The following is a 24,022-nucleotide window of genomic DNA, read 5'->3' as shown; positions in this document are numbered from 1 at the left end:
GGTGCATAAATCCTCTTGCATACATACAAAAGCTTAATAATGGCCTAGCTCAGAGAACAATATACCACATTTATCCAAATTAAAATTGCTCTGGAGAAACATGGATATAATTAGGTGAATGCACGGATGATAGCAAGTTATCAAGGCTTATATTGATACTGACTACAAAAGGTTATATGAGAAGCACACATATACACACACAGTGAATCCACAGTTAGATGTTAAACAAACCTATGATATGAATGCAAGGTCAACGTAGTCTAATCAAGCAGTTAGCTACCTAGCAATGTTCCACAATGGAAAAAAAAGCTGAAAATCCAGATGATTCAATGCTGCCAAGGAATATCATTTCAGATGACAAAAGGGATATCAAACGTTTGAATAGTGTTATACATAAAATAAACTCTCTTCACATTTAAAACTAGCATGCTTGGAAAGCATTAACCAGCTGGCTTTTTTTAATGACTGTTTTAAAGATAGAAAATGTGAAGAAAGAGAGATGCTTAAACTTTTGTTCTCTTCCCAGGTCACTTTGAGCACCATTTAGGAATTCTGAATATTTTAAAAAGCCCTCAAGGTGTGATTGATATATAACTACATGAAAACCAGGGTGGTTACATCACATATTGCTATTTTTTCAAGCTTTATAAAGGGGTAACTGATGAGAGAAAAACCTTAATTTTCATGAAAGAAAAGAATGTTATTAGTAGAATATTTCAATTTACTAATTGGAAGGGGCTGAATCTATAGTTTAAGAGATATAAAATATACATGTTTTTTTAAATCTATTAATTACAGGAGCACGATTTATTGCTGGAGATCATAGAATCTGTAAGTTCCTTTCTTCCTTATTGAATAACTTGCTACCAGATAGGACACACTAGCTAATATCGAATACTTGTTTCCCCATCTATTCTGAAGGCGAGGGAACAATCTTTGTTTTTTCCAATCTTGACAAATTTTTTTTATGTTGATAAAGAAATCAACATAATTTTTCTTATTAAATGTGACACAAATTAATCATATATTTCAAGGGTTCCTCTAAGAAGATTCCATCCAAACTATAAGCTTGGACAGCAGTTGATGACCTCATTTTTTCCAATGACATCACTAAAATAGCAGTGCTACATATCGGCTTTGTGTTATTACATTTTGTTTAAAATGTGCATGTTAAAATGTTAGGATCTTAACACAACATTTGATTTCTTATTTCTAAAAAACCCAAGAAAGATTCACTACTAATTTTTTATGCTTGAAGTTAACGTTCAGTGGTGCAGTTTTGGGAATGTTGCTGACTTTCAGCAGCTCAATCTTGCTCCAGGATGTGCAAAATAAAAGCTGTCAGTTAGCAGATGGAGGAGAACTGGGAAAATGGGGATTCTGAATTTGCAAATTACTTCTAGCTGTGCAAATTAGTGATATAAATTTTAAAGAAACCAATGTTTTTTCCTGGATGTTGCATTTTCTCTCCTACTGACATTCAAATACTGTGGTGGAATGAGATATACTATAATTCTACCGAACATGTTTTTGATAATACTGTATAAGAGTTTAATCCAAATTTTTCCTCTTTCAAGACACAAACTAAAAGAGCTACATGGTAGTGGGTGGTTTTTGTTTTTCTTGTCTCCATCCATTTCTTCTCAAGCTACGTTTAATTTCCCATGGCAGCAAACCCGTTGCATTATGGGTGAGGCAAATGCAGTGTTTCTCTTCATCTGGGCTGTTGTCATTTCTCGTCTGCAGTGGATACCTCTGGACTTGAATCCAGATCGCTGAAGGCCTCTTTATTTGTAAAAGTAGAGGTCAGAGTCAAACTGTGTCGAGGGTTCACTGGTGCGAGTTCATTTAAAACTATATTGTCACTTTTCACAAGAGTAGTCTTGTCCATGTTCTCTTTACTGTACTTTGCAACAACAGCATCAAGGAAGTCTAGTTTGGGTGGTAAAGTGCCACTTTCAAATAAGTATTTTGCTAGATAGGATACTGCAATGTTTGTAAAGAAAGAAGTAAGCATAGCTAATGTCTTAAAAGGAAATCTCTGAACGTATCCCTCCTCATCATGATACCAACCAGGATACAAAATTAAAGGCTTTAAGGATAGATAAGGTTCTCCTCCAGTAATTCGAAGTAGGAGCCCAAGTAAGTATCCTACAATGGCACCGTAAGTATTTGTTCCTTTGATAAAAAGAACACACAAAAGTTGGGGAAAGATGATGATGTAAACCAGGTCAGAGCTGAGGTACCAGAGACCATATACGGAATTAGCTAGCAGAGCCATCACTGTTGCTGCAGCTCCAAACATAAAAATGGTAATCCGCATGACCCAAACTATTTCATTGTCTGAAGCCTGTAAAATATAGGAAAAGTTTGATTTTGCTTTCTACTACAGATACTTATATAATACATAGGTATCAACAGAATTATATAAATTCAAAATGATAAAAAATGTTGTTAATTAGAATACTTATGACTCATAAGAAATTTGACATCTATAACATGACCAGCAATGAAATAATCTTAGACATATAAGTTATTTCTAACACAAACAACAATTTAATATACTGGATCATGATAATACCCCTCCCTTCACAATTCTGTTCTGTTCTGGCAACCAATTCTGGTATAAAAGGAATTTTTCCTGAAAGGTAGGAAAATATTATTACAGTATTATGGTTGGTTACAAAGTCATCTGGACTGTGATTAGAATGTAACGAGATTATTATATGCAACCTTTTCAGCCTATAAACTGTTGGGGAAATTATTTGATTGTGAATGTGGCCAGCAGAAAAAAAATCCAAATTACTGGAAACTCCTTTGAATACATGCAGGAGAATCGTTTTCAGTTGCATTCAGATCAAAAAGGCACTTTTAAAATTTTGTTTTCAATGCTGTTTCTTCATAAATGGTAACATTGCATTTAGCGCAAGTTATATAGCTGTGGAAAAGTTTTCACTTTGCAATCCTTTCTTTGGTCATAACGCCAAAATCCTGTAAATTTTAATTCCAATATTATTCCTTCTATTTAAGGAATTGTTCACATGACTATGTTTCACTTAATTCATAGTTGCCTACTCAGTTACTCATAATTAAGTAAAGTAGGTTTCTATACAAAGGCCACTTATTTGGAGCATATCTGCCTATCTCACAATTTTCAATATGAAATATACAATAAGAGTTCATTGAAAAGATTTGCTTGTATAAACCAGGGGTAGTCAACCTTTTTATACCTACCACCCACTTTTGTGTCTCTGTTAGTAGTAAAATTTTCTAACTGCCCACTGGTTCCACAGTAATGGTGATTTATAAAGCAGGGAAGTAACTTTACTTTATAAAATTTATAAAGTGGAGTTACAGCAAACCCCTACCGCCCATCATGAAAGCTGGAACACCCACTAGTGGGCGGTAGGGACCAGGTTGACTACCACTGGTATAAACCATTAACCATTTTAAGAAATAAGGTTGCATCTCATAAGGTATAGGATTGATTTTTCCCTTTAAAATTTTGAAGATTAAAAGACTTTTGCTTCTAGAACATCCAAAAGTTTGGAATATCAGAAGAAAGTGAGCATAATTCCTTCACCCTTTAATGATTGTCATAGATTGAACACAAAATGGTTCAAGATACTCTTTCCTTCCTATATACATGACAGTATCAACTGCCAACTACAGCTCTTATAAAATGGTACTGTGTTTATAATATAATCTTACAGTTTGCCGAAATGAAAGGTGGTATATATTCCGTGCAAACATAGAACTTGCTGATAAAATGGAAGAGTCAGCAGAAGACATTACAGCAGCAGACACAGCCCCAAGGCCAAAGAACGAAATGTACACTGGACAAAGATATTGAAGGACAATTGGTAATATCATGTCGCTTTTATCTTCAGCTTTAGGGTCGTGACCAATATATTCAGTCTGATTCCAATCTGTAACATAAACATACACTAATTACGGTACTTGTGGATAGACCTGTACAGTACCTGAAAAAAGAAATCAATAACTAGAATACTTATGCTCATAAACAATCTGACATCTATAACATGACCAGCAATTAAAGAATCGTAAACATATAAGATGTATCTAATGGGAACCTTTATTTAATGTACAGGATCGTGATAATGCCCTTCCCTTTACAATTCTGGTATCTGTTCTGGTATCCAATTCTAAAAACAGGTATTTATTTTAAAACAAACAAACAAACAAATAAAAAGCTGGATTTAATTGCTGGATTCTGTGGTCTAGGCCTATATTCACAATCACGTGTTACAAAATATACCTTCACTAGTTTTATATTTATTGTTTAGATGTCAAATTTGGCTAGTATTGTGCCAAATTTGCCATTGTGAAATCTAGTAGACTTTGAAAGGCTTCAGTTTAAGCATTTCATTCATTTTCATAAAGGTCAACTATATCTCATGGGTATAATTAAGATTTAAATAGATCAGTTGGGAACTACACCATAATGATAAAAATAGTACTGATACAAACATTGTAAGGTTGCCACAGCTTTGAGATAACACATCTCTACTCTGGATATTCATTTATTGCTAGATATTCACTTTCAAAATGTGTAAAGACTCATTTCTTGAGCCCCCAGAACCAGTAATTTGTTATTATAATAAATGGTTGATGTACCTGTTGATGCACCAATGGCACCAATAAGCACTGGAGGTATTGCCATTGTAAGACATCCAAACGCTGCCAGAAAAGAGAGCATTTGTGCATACGTAGCTGATGAAGAAGAAAGGACTCGCTGGAAATAGGCTTGCCATGGGATTCCTCCTAACATCTGCAAACAATCATAAATATTGCAGTCATTCATTTCTGGCAAATAGAAACTCACATGAATCCAAGCAAAAACACATTTAGCCAACATGCTCCTTTATCAAACCTAATTTGCCTAACAGCCAATCCTACACCTCAGCAGTAAAACAGTGCTTTAAACCTTGTAGGCATTTTCTTCAAAGTATGGAATATGACTTTTAAGCTGACCCAGAAAGAAGGTTGTCCCTTTAAGCTAGATTTCCCCCCAAATCTCATTATTCTTTGGGTTACTTAACAAGAAAGCAGCAGGAGAGAAGATTTTTTTCATGATTCTTTCATTCTTGGCTTGTCTCTAATTCAGTGCTTCTAAACGTCAGCAACTTTAAGATGTGTGGACTTCTAGTCCCAGAATTCTGTGAATTGAAGTTGCGACATCTTAAAGTTGTCAAGGTTGAGAAACACTCTCTAGTTCCTTTTCTTCTGGACAGAAAATAGTTCCAGGAAGGGATCTTCAGTGATAGGATTGGCAAATCTCAAGAAATAACGATGTGTAGAAGCTGTTATGTTAAGCTGTTTATGCACATAGAAGCTGGTTTGGCTTTAAATATTCACTGGGTTAAAAACCAATTAGTGATGCATCATTTTTCTGTTAATTTTGCACAAAGAGTTCAGACATGTTACAGAAATTGTATTGGAAATGTTATATATTAAATCTATTTCATACTGCTCCCTCACACATTTCTGTCCTGCTCTGTAACCCAGAAATACTGTATATCTTCCTACTTCAAGATTTTAAGTATTTTTTTTCTAAATATGTTTATCCAATCTTTCAAATATGCATCTTTCCAATCACTCTTCTATTGCAGATCTACTGAATAGAATAGAATAGAATAGAACAGAATTCTTTATTGGCCAAGTGTGATTGGACACACGAGGAATTTGTCTTTGGTGAATATGCTCTCAGTGTACATAAAAAGACAAGATACATTAGTCAAGAATCATAAGGTACAGCACTTAATGATAGTCATGGGTACAAATAAGCAATCAGTAAACAATCAATATCAATATAAATTGTAAGGATACAAGCAACAAAGTTACAGTCCTGCAGTCATAAGGGGGAGGAGGTGGATGATAGAAACAATGGGAAGACTAATAGTAATATAGCCTTAGTGAATGGTTTGACAGTGGTGAGGGAATCCTACCATATGAATACTCACTATTAGAAGAGTACCTAAGATACTTGCAACAGTGTTTCTGCGTTTACACACAGACAGTTGCAAGAAAGTCATAAAACTGTAATTACTTATCTTCAGCATACAACGACCAATAAGATCACACATATTGGGCCTCCTCCGGGTGCCATCGGCCGGTCAATGTCGGTTGACGGGTCCCCGGGGAAGGGCCTTCTCTGTTGCTGCTCCGGCCCTATGGAACGATCTCCCATAGAGATCCGGACCCTCACCACTCTTCTGGCCTTCCGTAAAGCCACAAAGACCTGGCTGTTCCGGCAGGCCTGGGGCTGTTGATTAGTATCCAGCCCCACTCCAACTGTATGCATGTTGTTGATTTTTAACTTTGTATTTTATCTTAATTTTTTAAAATATGTTTGCTTTTTGCCTGTAAGCCGCCCAGAGTCCCAATGGGAGTGGGCGGCATACAAATGCCAATAAATTGGAAATTGGAATTAGAGTTAAATTTAAAAAGTTATTTGTGCAATTGTTCAAAGTTATTTTGCTAGGACACATAATTGTACAGTTCAATCATTTTGGATTATAACAAGTCCTTGTTGGTTGGAGCTGATAGGAGCTGATCTCCAAAACATCTGGAGGGATATAGGCTGTCTCTCCCAGCATTAGACAATTTGTAGTTTAAGAGTTTGGAAAAGAAACCTTAAGTGGTTTGTGGTCTTTCACTAAAATCTCACCAGTAAGAAGAAATTGTCAATCCATCTGTATGCGTCATAGGATTTAATGCTTCCAAGCCAGGGTTTTTGATATACTTCATGCACAGCTGTGTACCCAATGTCTGTTACTGCAGGATGGGTCAGGGCAAATGGGATGCTGATCCACTGAAAAAAAATGAAGCAGACAGTAAAAGAATGGCATAAACATGTCTGTTTTATCTTTTTCATTTTTCATTTTTAGTTGCAAAACATTTTTGCAGGCAAGAAAATACCAAAATGGTTTTATTTACATTTCTTCTCATCTTTCTACAAATCCTAATAAAATTTTTTTGGTAACAATACTGTAAAATGGAAATATGATCATTCAAAGATTAAAATATGCCAATTAAAAATGCATGGAAAGAAACACATCCAGAGAAAATAAACACTTTGTACCTGCTGGCTGCAACTTTCTCTTTCACACAGATTAGATTACGTATCAGAGTCATATTTTTTTTTAAAAAAAACCCAAGGTCTTTGATATTGAAAGACAGCAAGCATGGAACTAAAGTGATTTTCTTTGGCAGGAAGTTTCAAAATTGGTAGTATCCCTTCTCTGATTCTACTATGTGTGTCTCTGACAGTGAGAAAATACGACCTAAAACCTAAACAAATCTTTTCTGTTTAACTGGCTTTCCTTTAATCCCTTGGGAAAAATGGTAGGCAACTGAAATTATTTTCCTGAAAACATATTGCTCACATTATCTTCTTGTGAAAGAAAGCAGAATTCTAATTTGAATTCACATTCTACTTCTAGAATGAATTGGATCAGAGAATGAAAATTGCTGTTTTAGGAACAAAAGATATGAAACTATAGACTCTTACTTAAAAAGGGAACACACAATACTAGGATTACAGAACAAATTCAATGGCCCTACCTATTTTTTGGGACTGGGAATTCCTGGCTGTGTTTATTAGGTAATAAGCATCAGTGAATGCAGCTCAACCTACTTAAGCAGAGGACTGAGAGCTCCAGTTTTATAATGGTATTCAGTTCTCTCTATGTGTGTGTATACAGGCATGTTGGAACTGTAGAATGAAAAGGAAGCAGTATGTGAAGAGAACAGAGGCATCTGTCCACATTTGCTCTCTTGCATGCACACTCCTGATACAAAGTCTCCATTGCATTGCATTGCATTGCATTGCACTGCACTTATTGATGTGACTGGGCAAGTCTTTTTAAGAACACAATAAGTAAATGTTTGCAACTACACATCTTTATCAAGTCTTTGGTGCTCTTTGAGCTTGGTTGTTTGCTTGCAGATGTTTTATCACTCAACTAGGTAACATCATCAGTGCTGGTGGGGTTTGTTCCCTGTTATTAGATACAGCTTGCACTATCATTGTTGGTGGTGTGTGGTTTTTTTTTCCCTTGGCAGTTTCTTGATTAGAGTTGTTTGGTTTTTTTTTTCTTAATTGTTTGCCTAGTGTTAATCCCAGTTTATTGGGTATAATAGAGGATCCTTCTGGGTATAATAGAGGATCCTTCTTCCTATAGAGGATCCTTCTTAGCTTTTTTAATTGTCTTTTTTGAATGGAGTGTAAATGTGATTTATCTCTTGGTCTATTGATTTATCTCTGTGTATCTATTGATGACTGATTTGTTTGAATGACAAACTCCCACGGATTCCTTAGTGTTTTTGAATTTAGATTGGTCTAGGATGTTCCCAGTTTCCCAGTTGAAACTATGGTTGAGTCTATCCATGTGTTGTGAAATTAAGGAATTTTCATTGTGCCTTCTGCTTGCTAATTGGTGTTCTTGAATGTGCTCAGCCAGTCTTCTGCCGGTCTGTCCTATATATTGGCTGTTACAGTCCTTACACTTTATGTTGTAGATGAATCCTTTTAAAAAAAATATCTGGACTACTGGAACTTTAGGTTTAAGATGTTTTGGTTTTTTTTTAGTTAGTTTGTGTACCACCATAAAGCCACCTGGTTGTAATACTTTGTTGTTTCTGAGATGTTTTTGATGTATGGTTTTTAATGTACCCTTTTCATTTAATATAAATCACAATTATGGTTGGTGCTGATTTATTCTAAAACAGTAGTTAAGACAAGAATAATATAGACTCTTAATATTACCTTTCTTCCACCCATTAATCAGCATGTTCTTGTAATCTGTATTGACATGAAGCATCTATTTCCTGTGCTTGATGTAAAATACAATTACCTTGGTATTACATATGGAAAAGTAAATAAAAAACTCACCAGTCCTAAGAAAATGCAAAACAGTTGGACCACATCAGTGTAAGCAACCGAATAAAGTCCTCCCACTAAGGTATATAGGGTTGCAATGGAGGCAGAAATAATAATTGAAATGGTGTTGTTGATGTCAATTATCACACTTATGGTGGCACCTGTAATAAGGCAGATAAATAAATTAAATGTCTGCAAACAATTTGTGTACTTTTCAAATAGTTTCAGTGTGACTGAGAAGTTCATTTTTGTACCTGTTTTTCTGTTTCAAAAACAAGATTATAGTTTTATGAAGAAAGAAAAGGATTGGCAATATTTGCAGAAGACTCATGTAGTCTGATGTGTATACTATCTTCTCAAGGATATAACGAAGCTCATAACTTTCTAAATTAAATGCCAGTGAAAAGATCTCTAAATGGAGACAGGGAGGGTGGGAGAGGGAGGGAGGGAGAGGGAGAGGGGGAGAATAAGAAAGGAAAAATGCAGTGACTCCAGAGAAAAGAAACAGGGAAAAAATCGGGAGTGTTGAATGAAATTCTGTAGCAACAAACTGGAGGAATATAATTGTTATGCTGGTAGAATCTGTTTACAGTGAAATATATTACTCTAGCCATTGTTTCTAAACCAAAAGTTAAATATGAGAATTGTAGGGATTGCTCAGTACATTTGAAGTGAACATGTGGTATCCAGGATATACTCTTGATAATGTTACTTAACCATTCAAATGATCCTGTTAATATTCAAAGTTTCATGGACAAAGCATAGTACTTTAATGTGCTTGAATGTGTTGCTGTCCTTGGTCCTGACTCAATGTGGGTGTAAGTGGCAATCATTCCTCAGCATCTAAAGCAGTTCTTAATTATAAGTTGTCTTTTTGTGAGCATAATAGGCTTTTAAAATATTTGCTTCCACAATGTGAAACATAACAGAAAGCTTTCACGTACAGTAACTTGTATTAAAAGAGAACTTGCATTTTAAATTTCCTGAAAATTGTTTAAGCCACTCAGTTTCCATCACCTCAGCATGCAGTTTATTCTTGGTTTCTTGAGCTCTTGCAACAGAATTATAGTTAAAAACCTCCCTGTTGCTTTCCAGATAATCAAAACACAGTTGGAAGTAAGGCTGATTATTTTATTTATTTTAAAGCATTTCACTGGCAACCCACTTTATGTACATTCCAGTAATTATTGGTTGTTGGATGAGAAAAGTTGCAAAAGAAAGTTCAAAGATTTATCAGAAGGATTCCCTGCACAATTACTTGATTTATTTATTATGTAGTTTTGTATATTGCCCCAATTCAAGCTATACAACAGGAAAATAAAGACCAATTATTATATTTAATTGAGTTGATAAAGTGAGTTTGGGAAGAGGGCACAGGAATCTGTGGTAGCAATCACAGTAATGGTGGGAATAGTAGATATTCTACTATTGGTATTGGAAATTGTTAAGTCGTTATTAGGAAAAAGATATTAGAACTATAAGGGCTATTTTGTCTTCTGATAGCCATGTCAGTTTTAGAAAGTTTCCAGCCCTCCAAAGAACTTGGTCTTCCTTCAATGAAATATGTTTCAGAGCAGTGATAAATATTAAGTGTATGTACCTCAAACTTTTGACAATTTGGATGCCACCTTGCAAACAGCTAACCTTGATGATATTTAATCACTTCTCTCGCATTATTAGAACATATTTGCTTCAGTTTGTGATATTTTGTATTGTCAGTTGTAACTGGAAGGATATAACATAGGCCTTAGTTATGATAAATAGCCCCCTGAGGCTATTTTCTTTCTGAGGCTTGTTTCTTTGTTTAAAGAATGCAATTCTTAAACCTCGTTTGAAAAGCCCATTCCAGATACCTTGGAGATAAGGAATTATAGGCAAAATTTAACTCTTCTTATTTAAGATGACCAAGACAATGGTGGCAGCTTCTTACTTGCAGGCAATCCTGCAGGAAAGATTTTCTTGACACATTTCAGGTTGACCTATGGGGTTGAGATGACCTTAAGTTGGCTTGAAGAATGATTTTTGTTTGGAGACTGACAGAGGGTGCATGACTTTCTTGATACTCCTGGACTTGCTTAGTGGTTTTCAGTACTATTGTACATGGTAACTATGGGACAGATTTCTCATGCTGATCCCGCTAAAAAGGAATAATGGCTACTAAAATAAAGAACAGGTACAGATTGCCTCACATTTTACAGAAAAGGCAAGTCTTATTCCTTTTATGAAACCTGCATTAAAAAAAGCTTGAAGAAGAGGGTAAGGGTTTCACTACCATAGGCTGTTGATATACAGTATCTGTTTTTTTTAAAAGTCATCACTAGAATTCTTGTGCTATGACCTTAATCTACTGCCTAATAAATAAGCTAATTGGAGTTCTTAGATTCTTGTGCTATGAATTAACTGATTTTAGCCTGGATTATTAGGAGAGGAATTTGAAGGAATTCTTCTCGATCACTAGAAAGATTTGGAAAGAGAAGGCATGGTTGTACAGGTTTTCCATTTCTATCTTTCAGTTATATTTCAGATAATATCATTTGTAGATATTTGTTCCTTGAAACAAGAACCATTATATCAGTTTGTTCAGGACTCCATTCTGTCTCCAGTGTTTTTCAATGCCTACTTGAAAACATTGGGGAAGATTATCTGATTTTGTTTTGTTAGGCAGTATCAGTATGCTGATGTATTGAAAAACCCAAATGAAATCTCTCTGTGACATTTTAGGAAAGTGAATACTTTCCTTCAATGTCTGCCTGAAGTCAGTAATGAACTGGAAGAGGGATAATACATTGAAATAAAATCCAGACAGGATGGAGGTGCTCATTGTGAGTGTCCAGACTTCCAAAGTTATGGTAAATGTCTATATTCAGAATGGGATTATGTTCTCCTAAAAAGAGCACATCATAGTTTAAAAGCAAGCTTCTGGAGCAAACCTTTCTTGATCTTCACAGATTGAGGAAATAGCCCGGAGTGCCTTTTATCAGCTTTTGTTGATATGCCAACTGAGTCCATTTCTGAAAGATAATGGCCTTAAAAATGTGGTCTTTTTATTATATGGGGCAGCCTTTCAGAAAGAGGTTTATACAGTTCCTTTTAAAATTCTATAGGAAGCAGCTCAGGATTGAGCCTTTGCATATTTTTGGATTGTATTTCCTGTAGAATGGAGGTGCCTTACATCTTTGTTAGCTATTTAAAAATCCTTTAAAGCAATTATTTTTCTTGTAAGCTTTTAATAATATAAATACTCAGTACTATCAGTCATTAATGTCTCTTGCTTGCTGAAATAGCATTTTAACTGCCTTTAGCTTCTCAATTTTATATTTATTCATTTATTTTGAATTACAAAATTGGCATTAGTAGTCAGCAGTATACCTGTTAAATAAATAAGTAAATAAATATCAGGGAAAATAATCTGCCAGCTGGGGATTTCAAATTGCTCACTCTAGGTAGGAAATGGCTTTCTTTAGAGCAGTGGTTCTCAACCTTCCCAATGTCGCGACCCTTTAATACAGTTCCTCATGTTGTGGTGACCCCCAACCATAAAATTGGTGTCTCAATTCCTAAGACCATCGAAAATATGTGTTTTCTGATGGTCTTAGGCAACCCCTGTGAAAGGGTCATTCGACCCCCAAAGGGGTCCCGACCCACAGGTTGAGAACCACTGCTTTAGAGCTTCTTGTTGGGGTTTGCCTTTAAAGCCATACATAGCCATTTTAGATGTCTGATGAAGAACCTAATTGATGGGCATTAAGATCTTTTGATAGGTCTGGAAGTTGAGACATGGCAACTGGACTTAAGTTCAGTTGCTGTCAACTTGTAAAGCGTTTCCATGACTATTATCAAGTTGACACGGGAGGGAGAATTCCATGCATATCTTCGACCAGAGTTGGATCTCATACTCATGACTCAACAGACAACTCTACCTGGATAACTGAAAATTTTCATCAACATCTTTAGATAGGTTTTTCTGAAAATGATCTTGCAATCAGGAGTTTATTTATCTAGCATATGGGTAAAGTCCTTCTCTATATGACTTTTGGGTGGTGGAATGTCTTCCCTTGAAGTTTTGTTCATTCCATCTCCCTTTTCTTTCAGAAGAACAGTTTAAAGACAGGGCAGGCACCTTGCCAGGCTGTAGGTCATACATTTAAATTTATATTGGTTTTAATAAATATTCAAAGGCATATATTATGAGTTGCCAATCTGAGTGAAAAAATAAAGTGATATAATATCAGGGTAGTAGATGAACCATTGTGCTATGAAAGGGTTTTGTAATACCCAGATTTGTCTTTAAATTGATCGTGTTTTGTACTGTATTTATTTTTTTGACTTTTATTGTGTTTTATTTTTACTGGTATAGTTCACCCAGAGTCATAAATTGTGAGTGGAATGATTTTATATAATCTAAATGGATAAATAAGTAAAATTATTCAATTTTATGTCTTCATTGGGGCTCAGGCTAGTTATTCCTTGGGTACACATTTAAATGGCTATACAAGTTTGCAGTGATAAAATTTCAGCCTGCACAATCCTGTATGTTGTAAATAGCATATATATGTATGATATATGCACAAGTAGACTATATAAACTTTAGATATTAAAGTATTAGCTACATAGGCCAAATGTTTTAAATGTTTAAAAATACATTTTGAATTGTGCCTTCCCCACTCCAAATCTCTCTAAATCCAATTGTACAGCTAAATCCTTATGATTACTCTCCTCAAATATTACTATAAAAAGAGAACACCTGGCTTTTCTACACAGTATTTTACTATCAGTGTTCTGATTAGTACTACTACCACACCATAGTTATCTTTTAGATTTGGGAAGCCTTGTTCAATTTTTAAGCTTTTTTTAAAAAGAACATTTTTATCAATTTGCATATTTTATCCTTATTCAGACTGATTGTATACAATTGTTTGCAGAATTTCTTACCTAGTGCTGAAAAGATGGCTGCTGCCCAGAACATTTCTCCCATCAAGGCAGGTATGAAGATAAGCCCTCCCATCCGTTTTCCATAAGTTTGCTGAAATGGATCCAACATTGTCACATACCCTTTGGAACGCATGGGCTTTGCAAAAAACAAGCCACCTAAAAGATTCATTAAAAAAAATGGATTCAAATTATTTTTCTGGATCAAGTAGCCAGCTGTAAAAATGGAGGAGGTTTGGATTAATAGATGTAATATCAGTCTGCTTATGAGAGACATAACTGATATCTAAAGAATTTTCCATAATATAACAATCTAATAAGTCTTCCCCAGGATTGTTGATGTGGCTATATAGTAATGGAATTGAGGTTCTTATAGTTGTTACTATTACTGATTGATAATGCAATGACAAGTGGAATATTATAATCAGTACTAGGTCTTTTAGTAAAAGAATAGAAATTATTACTGGACACAGACTTAAAGTGTGCAACTCCTTTAGTTAGTCTTATGTAGAGCAGTCATCCCAGCTGAGGAAAAAAAAATCTGTAGTGAAAAGTAATTTGTTACAAAACTGGGTTGGCTTTATTAAAGCAAAGGTTGTATTCCCATTTGCTTAATTGCTTTAATTGGTACTCCTGGCCTGAACAAGAAGTTGGACAATGGCCTAAACTATCCCAAGCCTTTGATTCTATGATTCAGAAAAATGAACAGGACTTAATTTCCATCACTTTTCACTTGTTTAGTAAATAGTTTAATCTAAAAGTGACTAAAAGTTTAATCTAATAGTTTAATCTAAAAGTGACTAATTTTTGATGCCACTCAATATGTAGAGGAAAATAAGAGAAGGATCTTCCTCTAAGTTTCCCATAAATTTTAAAAAATACTGGCCACAACAAAAACACTAAATACCAGGCTTTGACAAGAATTTTGTACTTAATATCTTGTTACAAGATAGTAGTGAACATACGGTAGTTTTGCAGATACCATCTCTATTGCTGGCTCCATTCATCCTCCCAAAATTCATTTACAATGAAAGACAAACACAGGAACAAATATTATATTGACTTCAACTTTATCTTTGTCATTTTAACAAGATATGTTTCTTCTGCTTTGTTTCCATCTTTAGCTTACCTAAAATTAGGCTAAGCGAATACCCAATGGGTGCCTGGGCCCAGGCAAGTCCAAACTCTGGAACATACACTGCTTCAGCTGTTCCATTTATATAACCGCCTCCAACCCAGGTGGCTGTGGAAGAATTGAACGACATCCATTACACAATGGATGGAGAAAACAAAACTAAATAATCGATTTGTGTGGCAAAAATAATATAATGAAGAGTATTGCACAAAATCACATCTCATCTAAAGACCTATTTGCACCTACGTAATTTGCAAATTTACATTATACACTAAAAATTAGTATGTTTAGTCTATTTAAATAAGTAATGGGAAAGAGAGCGAAAAATAAAAGTAAAATTTAACTGGCATACATACATACCTCTAAATACTAGCCTAAATGTTCTTGTTTCTTTGCCTTTGCTTAGACTCTTTTTTAATTTCTTAGGCTCTGTATTTCTACAAATGTCTCATCTTCACTCCCTGAACAAATGGCAGTGAAGTACTGTTAAGTAGCTCTTTTCTGAGTACCTAGTTAACTGACTCTCAGTAGCATCACTATCATACTGAGCACTTTAGCACAGTTCACAAAGATATGTATCATTAGTCAGGCTGGGAGAATGTTCAGATATTTAGTGAAATACTTCATTAAAATGGCAGTGATTATGTCTCCTACAGGTTGCCCTTCAAAAATATTTTAAGAACTAAGAAATACATCATGGATCCACACTAATTCATAAGTAATGGCCATCATTGGTTCTGTCATTTTCTGAAGAGACATTCAAGATTACCAATAGTATAAAGTTGCTGAATAATAGGGTCTTCTATTTTTGGACTGAAATTGTTGGTTGGACACAAGGAGAATGCAGACTGGTATCATCATGTACTACTGGGCCATCTCTGGTTTCCAAAAGGAGTACAGGTAATCCTCAACTTATGACCGAAACTGAGCCAAAAATTTCTGCTGCTAAGTGAAAAATTGGTTAAGTAAGTTTGACTCAGTTTATGATTTTTCTTGCTATAGTTGTTAAGTGAATCACTACATTTGTTAAGTAACATGGTTGTTAAGTAACATGGCTGTTAAGTGAATCTGGCTTACCCATTGACTTAGAAGAAGTCATAAATTTTTCAATGCCACTGTGACTTTGAAAGTCACTAAGTGAACTGTTGTAACTCGAGAACTACCTGTAGAGATATTCCAGGTGAAACCTCTGTACAGGTAGTCCTCAACTTGCAACATGTTCACTTAGTGACTGTTCAACATTGCAATGGCACTGAAAAAAGTGACTTATGAACAATTCTCACACTTATGACCATTGCAGCATCCCCATTATCACATAATTTACATTTGGATACTAGGCAACTGGTACATCTTTATGACGGTTGCAATGTCCCAGAGTCATGTGATTTCTTTTTGTGACTTTTTGACAAACAAAATCAATGGGGAAAGAAGATTCATTTAACAATGGTGTTACTAATTTAACAACTGCAGTGATTTACTTAACAAATGGGGCAAGAAAAGTTGTAAAATGGGACAAACTCACTTAACAAATGTTTCACTTAGCAACATAAATTTGGGGCTCAGTTGTGGACTATCTGTATTTCTATGGGCAACAATTAGTTTGGCATTCTCTGACTTTCTTCCTTCTTCATTTCTGTGAACTAATAACTTCCTTCAGTTGGAAGTACAGTTTTGAGCAAACTGACTCAGTGTAATTCTTAGGGCTCCATTGGTTAGCCTTAGCCTTTTCTTGATGATCCCTGGAAGAACTGACCCCCAGTTGTACCAAAGGGTATTTCACACAGAAACTCAAATTAAAATATGATTAAGTTTCCTTAATCTGGTCCAGGTCATTTTTCCTATGTCCACATTTGCTATCTGATACAAGTGGCATATTTTTCAGAACAGGCTGTTTAATGTTTAATAAATGTGCCTCAATAAGACCCATAATTCTGAAGCTGAATGGTACTACGTTGGGGGATTTTTAACAGCTTAATATAGATTTAAAAAGAAGAAAAACCCCTCCCCATTGGGATAAAGGTAAAAGTAAAGATTCCCCTCTCACATATGTGCTAGTCATTCCCAACTCTAGGGGGCAGTGCTCATCTCTGTTTCAAAGCCGAAGAGCCAGCGCTGTCCGAAGATGTCTCTGTGGTCATGTTGTCGGCATGACTAAATGCTGAAGGTGCATAGAATGCTATTACCTTCTCACCAAAGATGGTCCCTGTTTTTCTATTTGCATTTTTACATGATTTTGAACTGCTAGATTGGCAGAAGCTGTGACAAGTAACAGGAGCTCACTCAGTTATGTGGCACTAGGGATTTGAACAGCCAAACTGCCGGCCTTTCTGATTGACAACCTCAGCGTCTTAGCCACTGAGCCACCACGTCATTTTTCCCCATTGGGATAGCAAGCAATAAATCTCTAAAATCTCAATAAAATAATTGAAAATAGTACAAACTGTGCTATTTATTGGAATGACTTCTTAGGGTCATAGTGGAGATTAATCTATTGTCCAAATATAAAACATTACCTAATTCCTATGCCTAAGGATAAATAATACCCCTATACAGATAATAGGGGGATATTATAAAGCACTCTGGCCTATGTATAAGTAGCAGAAATGGGGAAAAAATATATAGATATTATTCTGATATTCCTTCTTACCAAAGAAATAGGATATTGTAAAATCAGTGGAATGTAATCAGTGTGCAAATTTTATAATACTTTACTTCTAGTCAAAGATGAGAATATAAATACTAACAATAATATTAATTTATATCCCTCCTATTTTTCTGGAGGCTTTCCAGCCAGATTTATAAAACAACAGCACACAACAATTTAACCAACAATTCAGATAACAAATAATTTAACTCACTGTTAACTAATTCAAAGGGAAAGGCTTGGTTAAAGAGAATCCCCCTCCCCAAGAAATAGAAGTAAAAGCAAAGTATATTAGGAAACTATGACTATTGAATGAAAACAAAGTCCTATTGTTTATTCTCCTTGTGTTGATGCCACATAATAGAGTGAAAAGAACATGTAATGGAATGGCTCTGAAAAGCCAATGAAAACTAACAGAATTTTAACTGCATGATGGCAGACAATTGATAGAACAACAAACATGGATAGGTTTGGCACATTCAGACTGCATTGCTGGCTTTTGTAGCAAATCTTACATTATCCATATTGCAGTCCTATTCTAGCCAAAGTAGCACTTTCCACACACAAACCAAGAATAATACAGCGGGGGGGGGGGAGGGTTGAAACCCTATAGATATTGTCCTCAAATTATGAACATTTATTCAACAACCATTCAAAGTTATGGCAGTAGTATACAAATGCTATTTACACCCAGTCTCCTAAGTTGTGGCCATTGCAATGCCCATGAAATCTTGTGATCAAAATACAGGTGTTTGGAAGCCTGCCCACACTTACAACCAAAGGGTTGCTTTAGCTCTCCCCATCTCTCTATTCCTCCCCAATCTCTGGACCTTTGCAGCCCAGCATTGTAGCACTCCTTAGTGACAGTAGTGACACTAGGACTGAAGTAGAGCCCTGGGGCCATCAGCAGTCTTAGCGCCATTACCATAAAGTGCTTGAAGCCCTGCAGGGCAGTTAGGGCCACTAAGCACAGGACAGCAAAGGTGACAGAATGCGAGGTAACTGAAAGGACAGAGTTCTTGGGCAGGGGAAGATAGTTGGATTACTTCTGTGATGAAAGTATTTTCCAGTGACATCACTGATGCCTGGAGGACACCCAGTTGGGGGCTCCTTTTGTGTCCCAGTGAAGTTGTCTGCTGAACTGGTACCCATTAATCTGCTTGTGGTCACTGCTTTCAAATTGCTGTGTCAGCAAGAGGTGGCGCATGTGATGGAAGCTCACCTTGCCCTGTGGCAACAGTGGGTCTTGAATGCAAGCTGCTGATCATCAGCCCAGTATTTTAAAGCTCGTGAACTACCACGCTCCAGATAAGTGGATGAGGACAATTGAAGAAGAGGCAGTCCCTTGCCTTATCGAGGGTCAATTCAGAAGTCATTTGGATTGGGGAAGGTCCTTGTCTAATGATTGGTCATATTTAGTTAATGATAGCAATGGCCACCACTGGATTTCCATTACTAAGTGATACGGTCACATGTGGGTTTCCGATCACATTGCTTACTGATAGTCCCAATTACCAGTCTAACCTGAGGACTACCAGTCGTGCTATTATACTGGTAATTTAGCACACTGAGTTGGAATTTCATGGGTAGGATAGGAAATTTTGTAGAAAAAATGATATAGAAAAATCATGCAAAAGAACATAATTGACATCACTGAAGAAAAGAATTCTATACTCCAATCCTATACTCCTATTGGTATAGATTTCTTTTAAAAAGAACATCAAACAGACCATTTTTACATCACTGTTCAGCTGAACTAATAGAACTATTTCTTTTTCTAAATATTATTATTAAAATATTTTTTTCTGGAGTCTATTCTCTTTCAATAAATTACAGATGACTTATTTATTATGTTTTCAAATTCTCCATTACCAACATCTGGGCAAAGAATAAATAGCGAAATCCAAGATATCAACACCATAAAAATAAGTCCTCATTTAAAATAAAAATAAATAACAATGAAATAGCACATCATGTAGCAATAAAAAGTTATTTTAGTCATTCATGTCCTTGTTTTACATCCATCACCCCAATCTTATATCCCACTCCTTTACAACTCAATACACTACAGGGTATTTATATTAGGAACAGCCTGTTTTCTATTCAGTGCTATTATAATTGTTTCATTCATACATTAATGTTATATCTCATATAATTATTTCAGTTATATGTACATTAACAAACTGTGCATGTCATATTAGCTCCCATCCTTTGGACCTTGGTGGATGGAATATTTTCCATAAGCTTATGGTAGAAAAGGTAGCAAAACGTCTTTTTCCACTTTTTTAAGATTAGTTTTAGTTGTGATTAGCAGAGAGTTTTGATTTTAGTTTCAGTAAATTATTATTAACAGTTCTTTTTTTTAATTGAAAGTTATTTTGAAATAAAATTTTAAAATACAGGCAAAACATGAATAGCATACGTAATAGTAGAGCTAAAAGGGAAAATGAAGAAAAATTAAGGGAAAAATTAAACTTATTAGTTATATTAATTTTATTGCTTAATATAGGTTACAGATTTAATTGTCCCAATTTCAGGACAATTAGAGAACAACTATTTAAAGAAAAGTTGAAGGCACAGAATAAAACCAGATGTGTAATTTTCATATCAATATAATTACATAATATTAGAATGAAATTAAATATTAACATACATGCATAGACACACACACACACACACACACACACACAGAGCTATAAAAATAGGGAAATAGAAATAGGGTGTCACTTATTTTATTTTCATTTTATTGCTCAATGCTTCTAACTTGGTCCCTGTAATTTCTTGTGAACTCTGTCTTTTGTGAACTAATACATTTTTAAGATTAATTGGTTGAAGAATTTATCTTCCTATTATAAATATTAATGTAGGTACTTTTAGACAGTTGGCAGTCTTCTGCGCAAAACAGGCTACAAAATTCTGATTGTTCTCAGGACTGGTATTCAGTTTATTGACAAAATTAAGTACAATTTTATCATTAAATAGTTATCTTGCACATTGTAATATCTGTAAGTCAAAAATCATTGTGGAGTTACAGTTTGTGGCAAAAAATACTTTTGGGACTGATAATCTACCAAATAATTTTCCTTAGTCCATATAGCTTCAGAATCCAGTGATGGCAGTTGTGTCTCTGAATGACTAGAAAATAGCAATCCAGTAGATGAAAGCAACTGCTCGTAGTGCATATTTATGTATTTATCATAACAGAACTATAGATTCTTGCAACAAAATTTGATGGTGTAAAAAGCACAGGATTTTACTTAATTTTCCATATTATAAATTTGTACTCTTGCCTGTAACCAGAATGTCATCAAAATTAAAAATACTAATAATATAATATTGAAATTAATCCTTCAATTAAAAACAAAGTCCAAATAATGTGCTTTTGAAAACTGAAGGCAAAGCATTAAAAAGTCAAAGATAAATAAAAAATAATATAAAATTGGGGACTCGGGTGAATTTTCTTCAGAAAACAGTAAGCACTTAAAAGACAAATCCTTTTGTTTGATTGGTGTCATTTCATATCTCATTGAATTTTATACAATTCTTACGTGACAGTTTGTAAGCCTGCCACAGTCTTTTTATATATTTTAGTGCGTTTAGTGGAACTGTGACTCATTGTTTGACATGATGGAGTCCAAATATTTTGAAAAAAATAGAGACTTCATGGTCCATCATTTCTGATATTTGTGAAAATAACATCAAGGGGGCAACTCTTATTTAGACAATCAGGCCAATTCTACTTAGGCAAAATCCATTACATAGAATAATAATTTTGTTGAAACATTTTTAAGATTCTTATCCATTTCTACTTATGGTGGCTTAACTAAAAATATTTAATTTGGGAATCACCCTGTCCAAAATGATCTGGCTAAATCATGATAAAGAAGTTTAAGTACATTTCTCATCTAATTGTGTTGAAATGAATAGAGGTGTCTGGCTGGAACTAAAGTGTATTAATGCATTCTCTTTTAATCTTTCCCTATTGTGCTCCTTATGCAAATAGATATGACTTTTTTGTTTACATTATTATTTTTTTATTTTACCAAAAGTGATACATAAATGGGAAATGTAATGCATTCACTAGATAGCTTTGTAATAAATAATAAGAGCATGTACAGAAGAAATGGCTCTATGTTTATACTGTTCATGTTGCATTATTAAGCAAAATTCAGTGAAAATTGTAATTTTCAAAGACAGATATACAAATCACCATTTGCAGTACAAATACTTGGTAGGAACCTGTTGAAGCCTCTCAGAACTATTCAGATCTTCTAGTTTAAGTGAAAACTAATAAGCATTTTCTCTGATTACAAAGTTTCATATTTGGAAAGGGTACATATTTGGAAAGAATACCTTATAAATGACACACTTGAATAATAGGTAAAAAGCGTGAAACATACCAGTCATGGTAAATCCACCAACTAGCAAGCCAATATCTCTTCCACCAACTATAATAGCTTCACTACGATCTCCATCACTCCCACTGTTTTTCGTCTTCCAAGCAGCCCATATTCCAACAAATAGGATGGCCAAGTAGAACACAATGATAGCTATCAACCCTTCCACGTGAAAAACCATTTTGAAGTCACAACAGGTTTCTGGATTGCTATTTCATAATATGGAAACTATAAAAAACAATCACATATTATGTACTTGCTGAACCTCAATTGTATATACATAGCAAATCACATCTTATAATATCAAAATTCAATCTTATGTACTTGCTGAACCTCAATTGTACATACATAGCAAAACACACCTTATAATATCTGAATTCAATTTACAATTATTTATGGTATTATTTTTTATTTTAAACATAATCTTATCAATGTTCCAGACAATCAGTGTCATATTAATATGTTATTAACTATTAATATATTATTTCCAAGTTTTAATCTTGAGGTTAAAATGATGACTTTGTTCTAATTTAAGCAACAGAAACTGATTAGAAATCTTTAAAAAGTATGTAAAACCAACTTTACTCTTTTACAATGAGAAACCTTTCTTTACTGTCCTTTTGGTAAATTATTTTTTTTTAAACACATTATGCCAATTGAAAAACTATAAAAAGTAAAGAACAAAATGTGAAAAGTAATATTTTCTATTTTTAAACCAGTAATCTTTGTTGACAAAAATGATATTTCTATCCCCACACAACTGTTTCAAGTTTTCTATTATCATGATAAAGTCAGCTTCAGCATAAGAACACTTATAAAATAAATACAATGCAGTACAATCAAGAACCTGAAGAAATAAACAATGAAAGTGTAGAACTATTGTGAATATATGATGTACTTTTTATTTAATTTTTTGCTATTCACTTAAATTTACAATTAGTTTAAGCCATATTGTTTTTTATCAGAAGAGGAAAAATGTGTTTTTCAATCAAAGCAACAGTGTATATGAGGCTTCTATGTATTATAAATATTTATATTTCCATAATAATGAAAAGAAAACCCAAACAACTACTACAGCACTGGGATTCAGCTGTAGAACAGGAATTTCTCTTCCCAGCCAATCTTTACTGACAATTCTCTTAGAAATTCAGTTTTTGAAGTTGAGGCAAAAAAGGTGGCTGAGAATGCTATTTGAGTTTACACAGACAATTCTTAACTCCCAGAGTAGCTTCAATAACAAGTTAGATTAATTTTATTATCCCTCACCCGCCATGAAAACACAATTATTCTTCCTATGACTATTAAATAAAAGCTCTCACCTCCCCCCAGGCCCTGTTGCCTTTATTTCACTTATCTTCATTTCTGCCCCAATTCACCTCTTTCTTTTTTCCAGCAGGTTTTCCCTTCTTCCTCCTTCCACTGGATCGTCTTTACTCTCTCTCTCTCTCAAGCAGCTCAATCTCAGCACCTTGTGTTCACCCACAGAGGCAGAATGTGAGAAGCAGCGTTCCCTTTCTTTAAAGGGACAGGCACATTTACAAAGCACTTTTGACTCAAAAGACCCCTGAGCAGGTTAGTTTAGGCTCATGTAGGGTCTGGTACAGCACTGAAAGGAAGCTGGATATCTGGCTTTTCTCTGGGGTCTTGAGAACTGTTGCCTTTCTTGCCATTTTACCAGATTCTCAACTTCTCTTTGAGACTGTGACTATCACTATCCAGGGAGGCAGGCATCAGTGAACTAGCCATCCATCCAGGCATCACCACTGGAAAAGAAAAATTGAGAGAAAAATTGCCTTAGGGAGGATAATCTGTAAATCAGAAGTACTTTGGCCTGAATGCCCTATTTTCCTCTAGTCCACTGTGGTGTAAACTTATTCTTCTTCCTCCTCCTCCTTCCTTTCTCCGGTTATTGTGCTGATTCTCATATTGGGGCCTACGGTTATGACTGGTTTCAAAAAGGAGATTCCATTATAAAGGCATTGGATGACATGACTATGCCCGTCAGAAGAGGG

At 34.8% G+C, this 24,022-nt stretch overlaps 1 protein-coding gene across 1 annotated transcript; it reads right to left on the bottom strand.

Moving 5' to 3' along the window:
• Window positions 1-1,729: 1,729 nt before the first annotated feature.
• On the bottom strand, window positions 1,730-22,191 carry SLC5A7 (solute carrier family 5 member 7). The gene is made up of 8 exons (XM_032226248.1): window positions 22,014-22,191; window positions 14,964-15,077; window positions 13,838-13,993; window positions 8,918-9,066; window positions 6,692-6,835; window positions 4,639-4,792; window positions 3,712-3,929; window positions 1,730-2,350 (listed from the first exon to the last, which is right to left on the bottom strand). The coding sequence occupies exons 1-8, from the start codon at window positions 22,189-22,191 to the stop codon at window positions 1,730-1,732; spliced, it is 1,734 nt and encodes a 577-aa protein (XP_032082139.1).
• Window positions 22,192-24,022: the final 1,831 nt, after the last annotated feature.

The sequence above is a fragment of the Thamnophis elegans genome, chromosome 11 (genome assembly GCF_009769535.1).
Source record: "Thamnophis elegans isolate rThaEle1 chromosome 11, rThaEle1.pri, whole genome shotgun sequence".
Lineage (NCBI taxonomy): Eukaryota > Metazoa > Chordata > Lepidosauria > Squamata > Colubridae > Thamnophis > Thamnophis elegans.
Note: the sequence above shows the minus strand (reverse complement) of the source record. Positions and strands in the feature narration are given on the sequence as shown.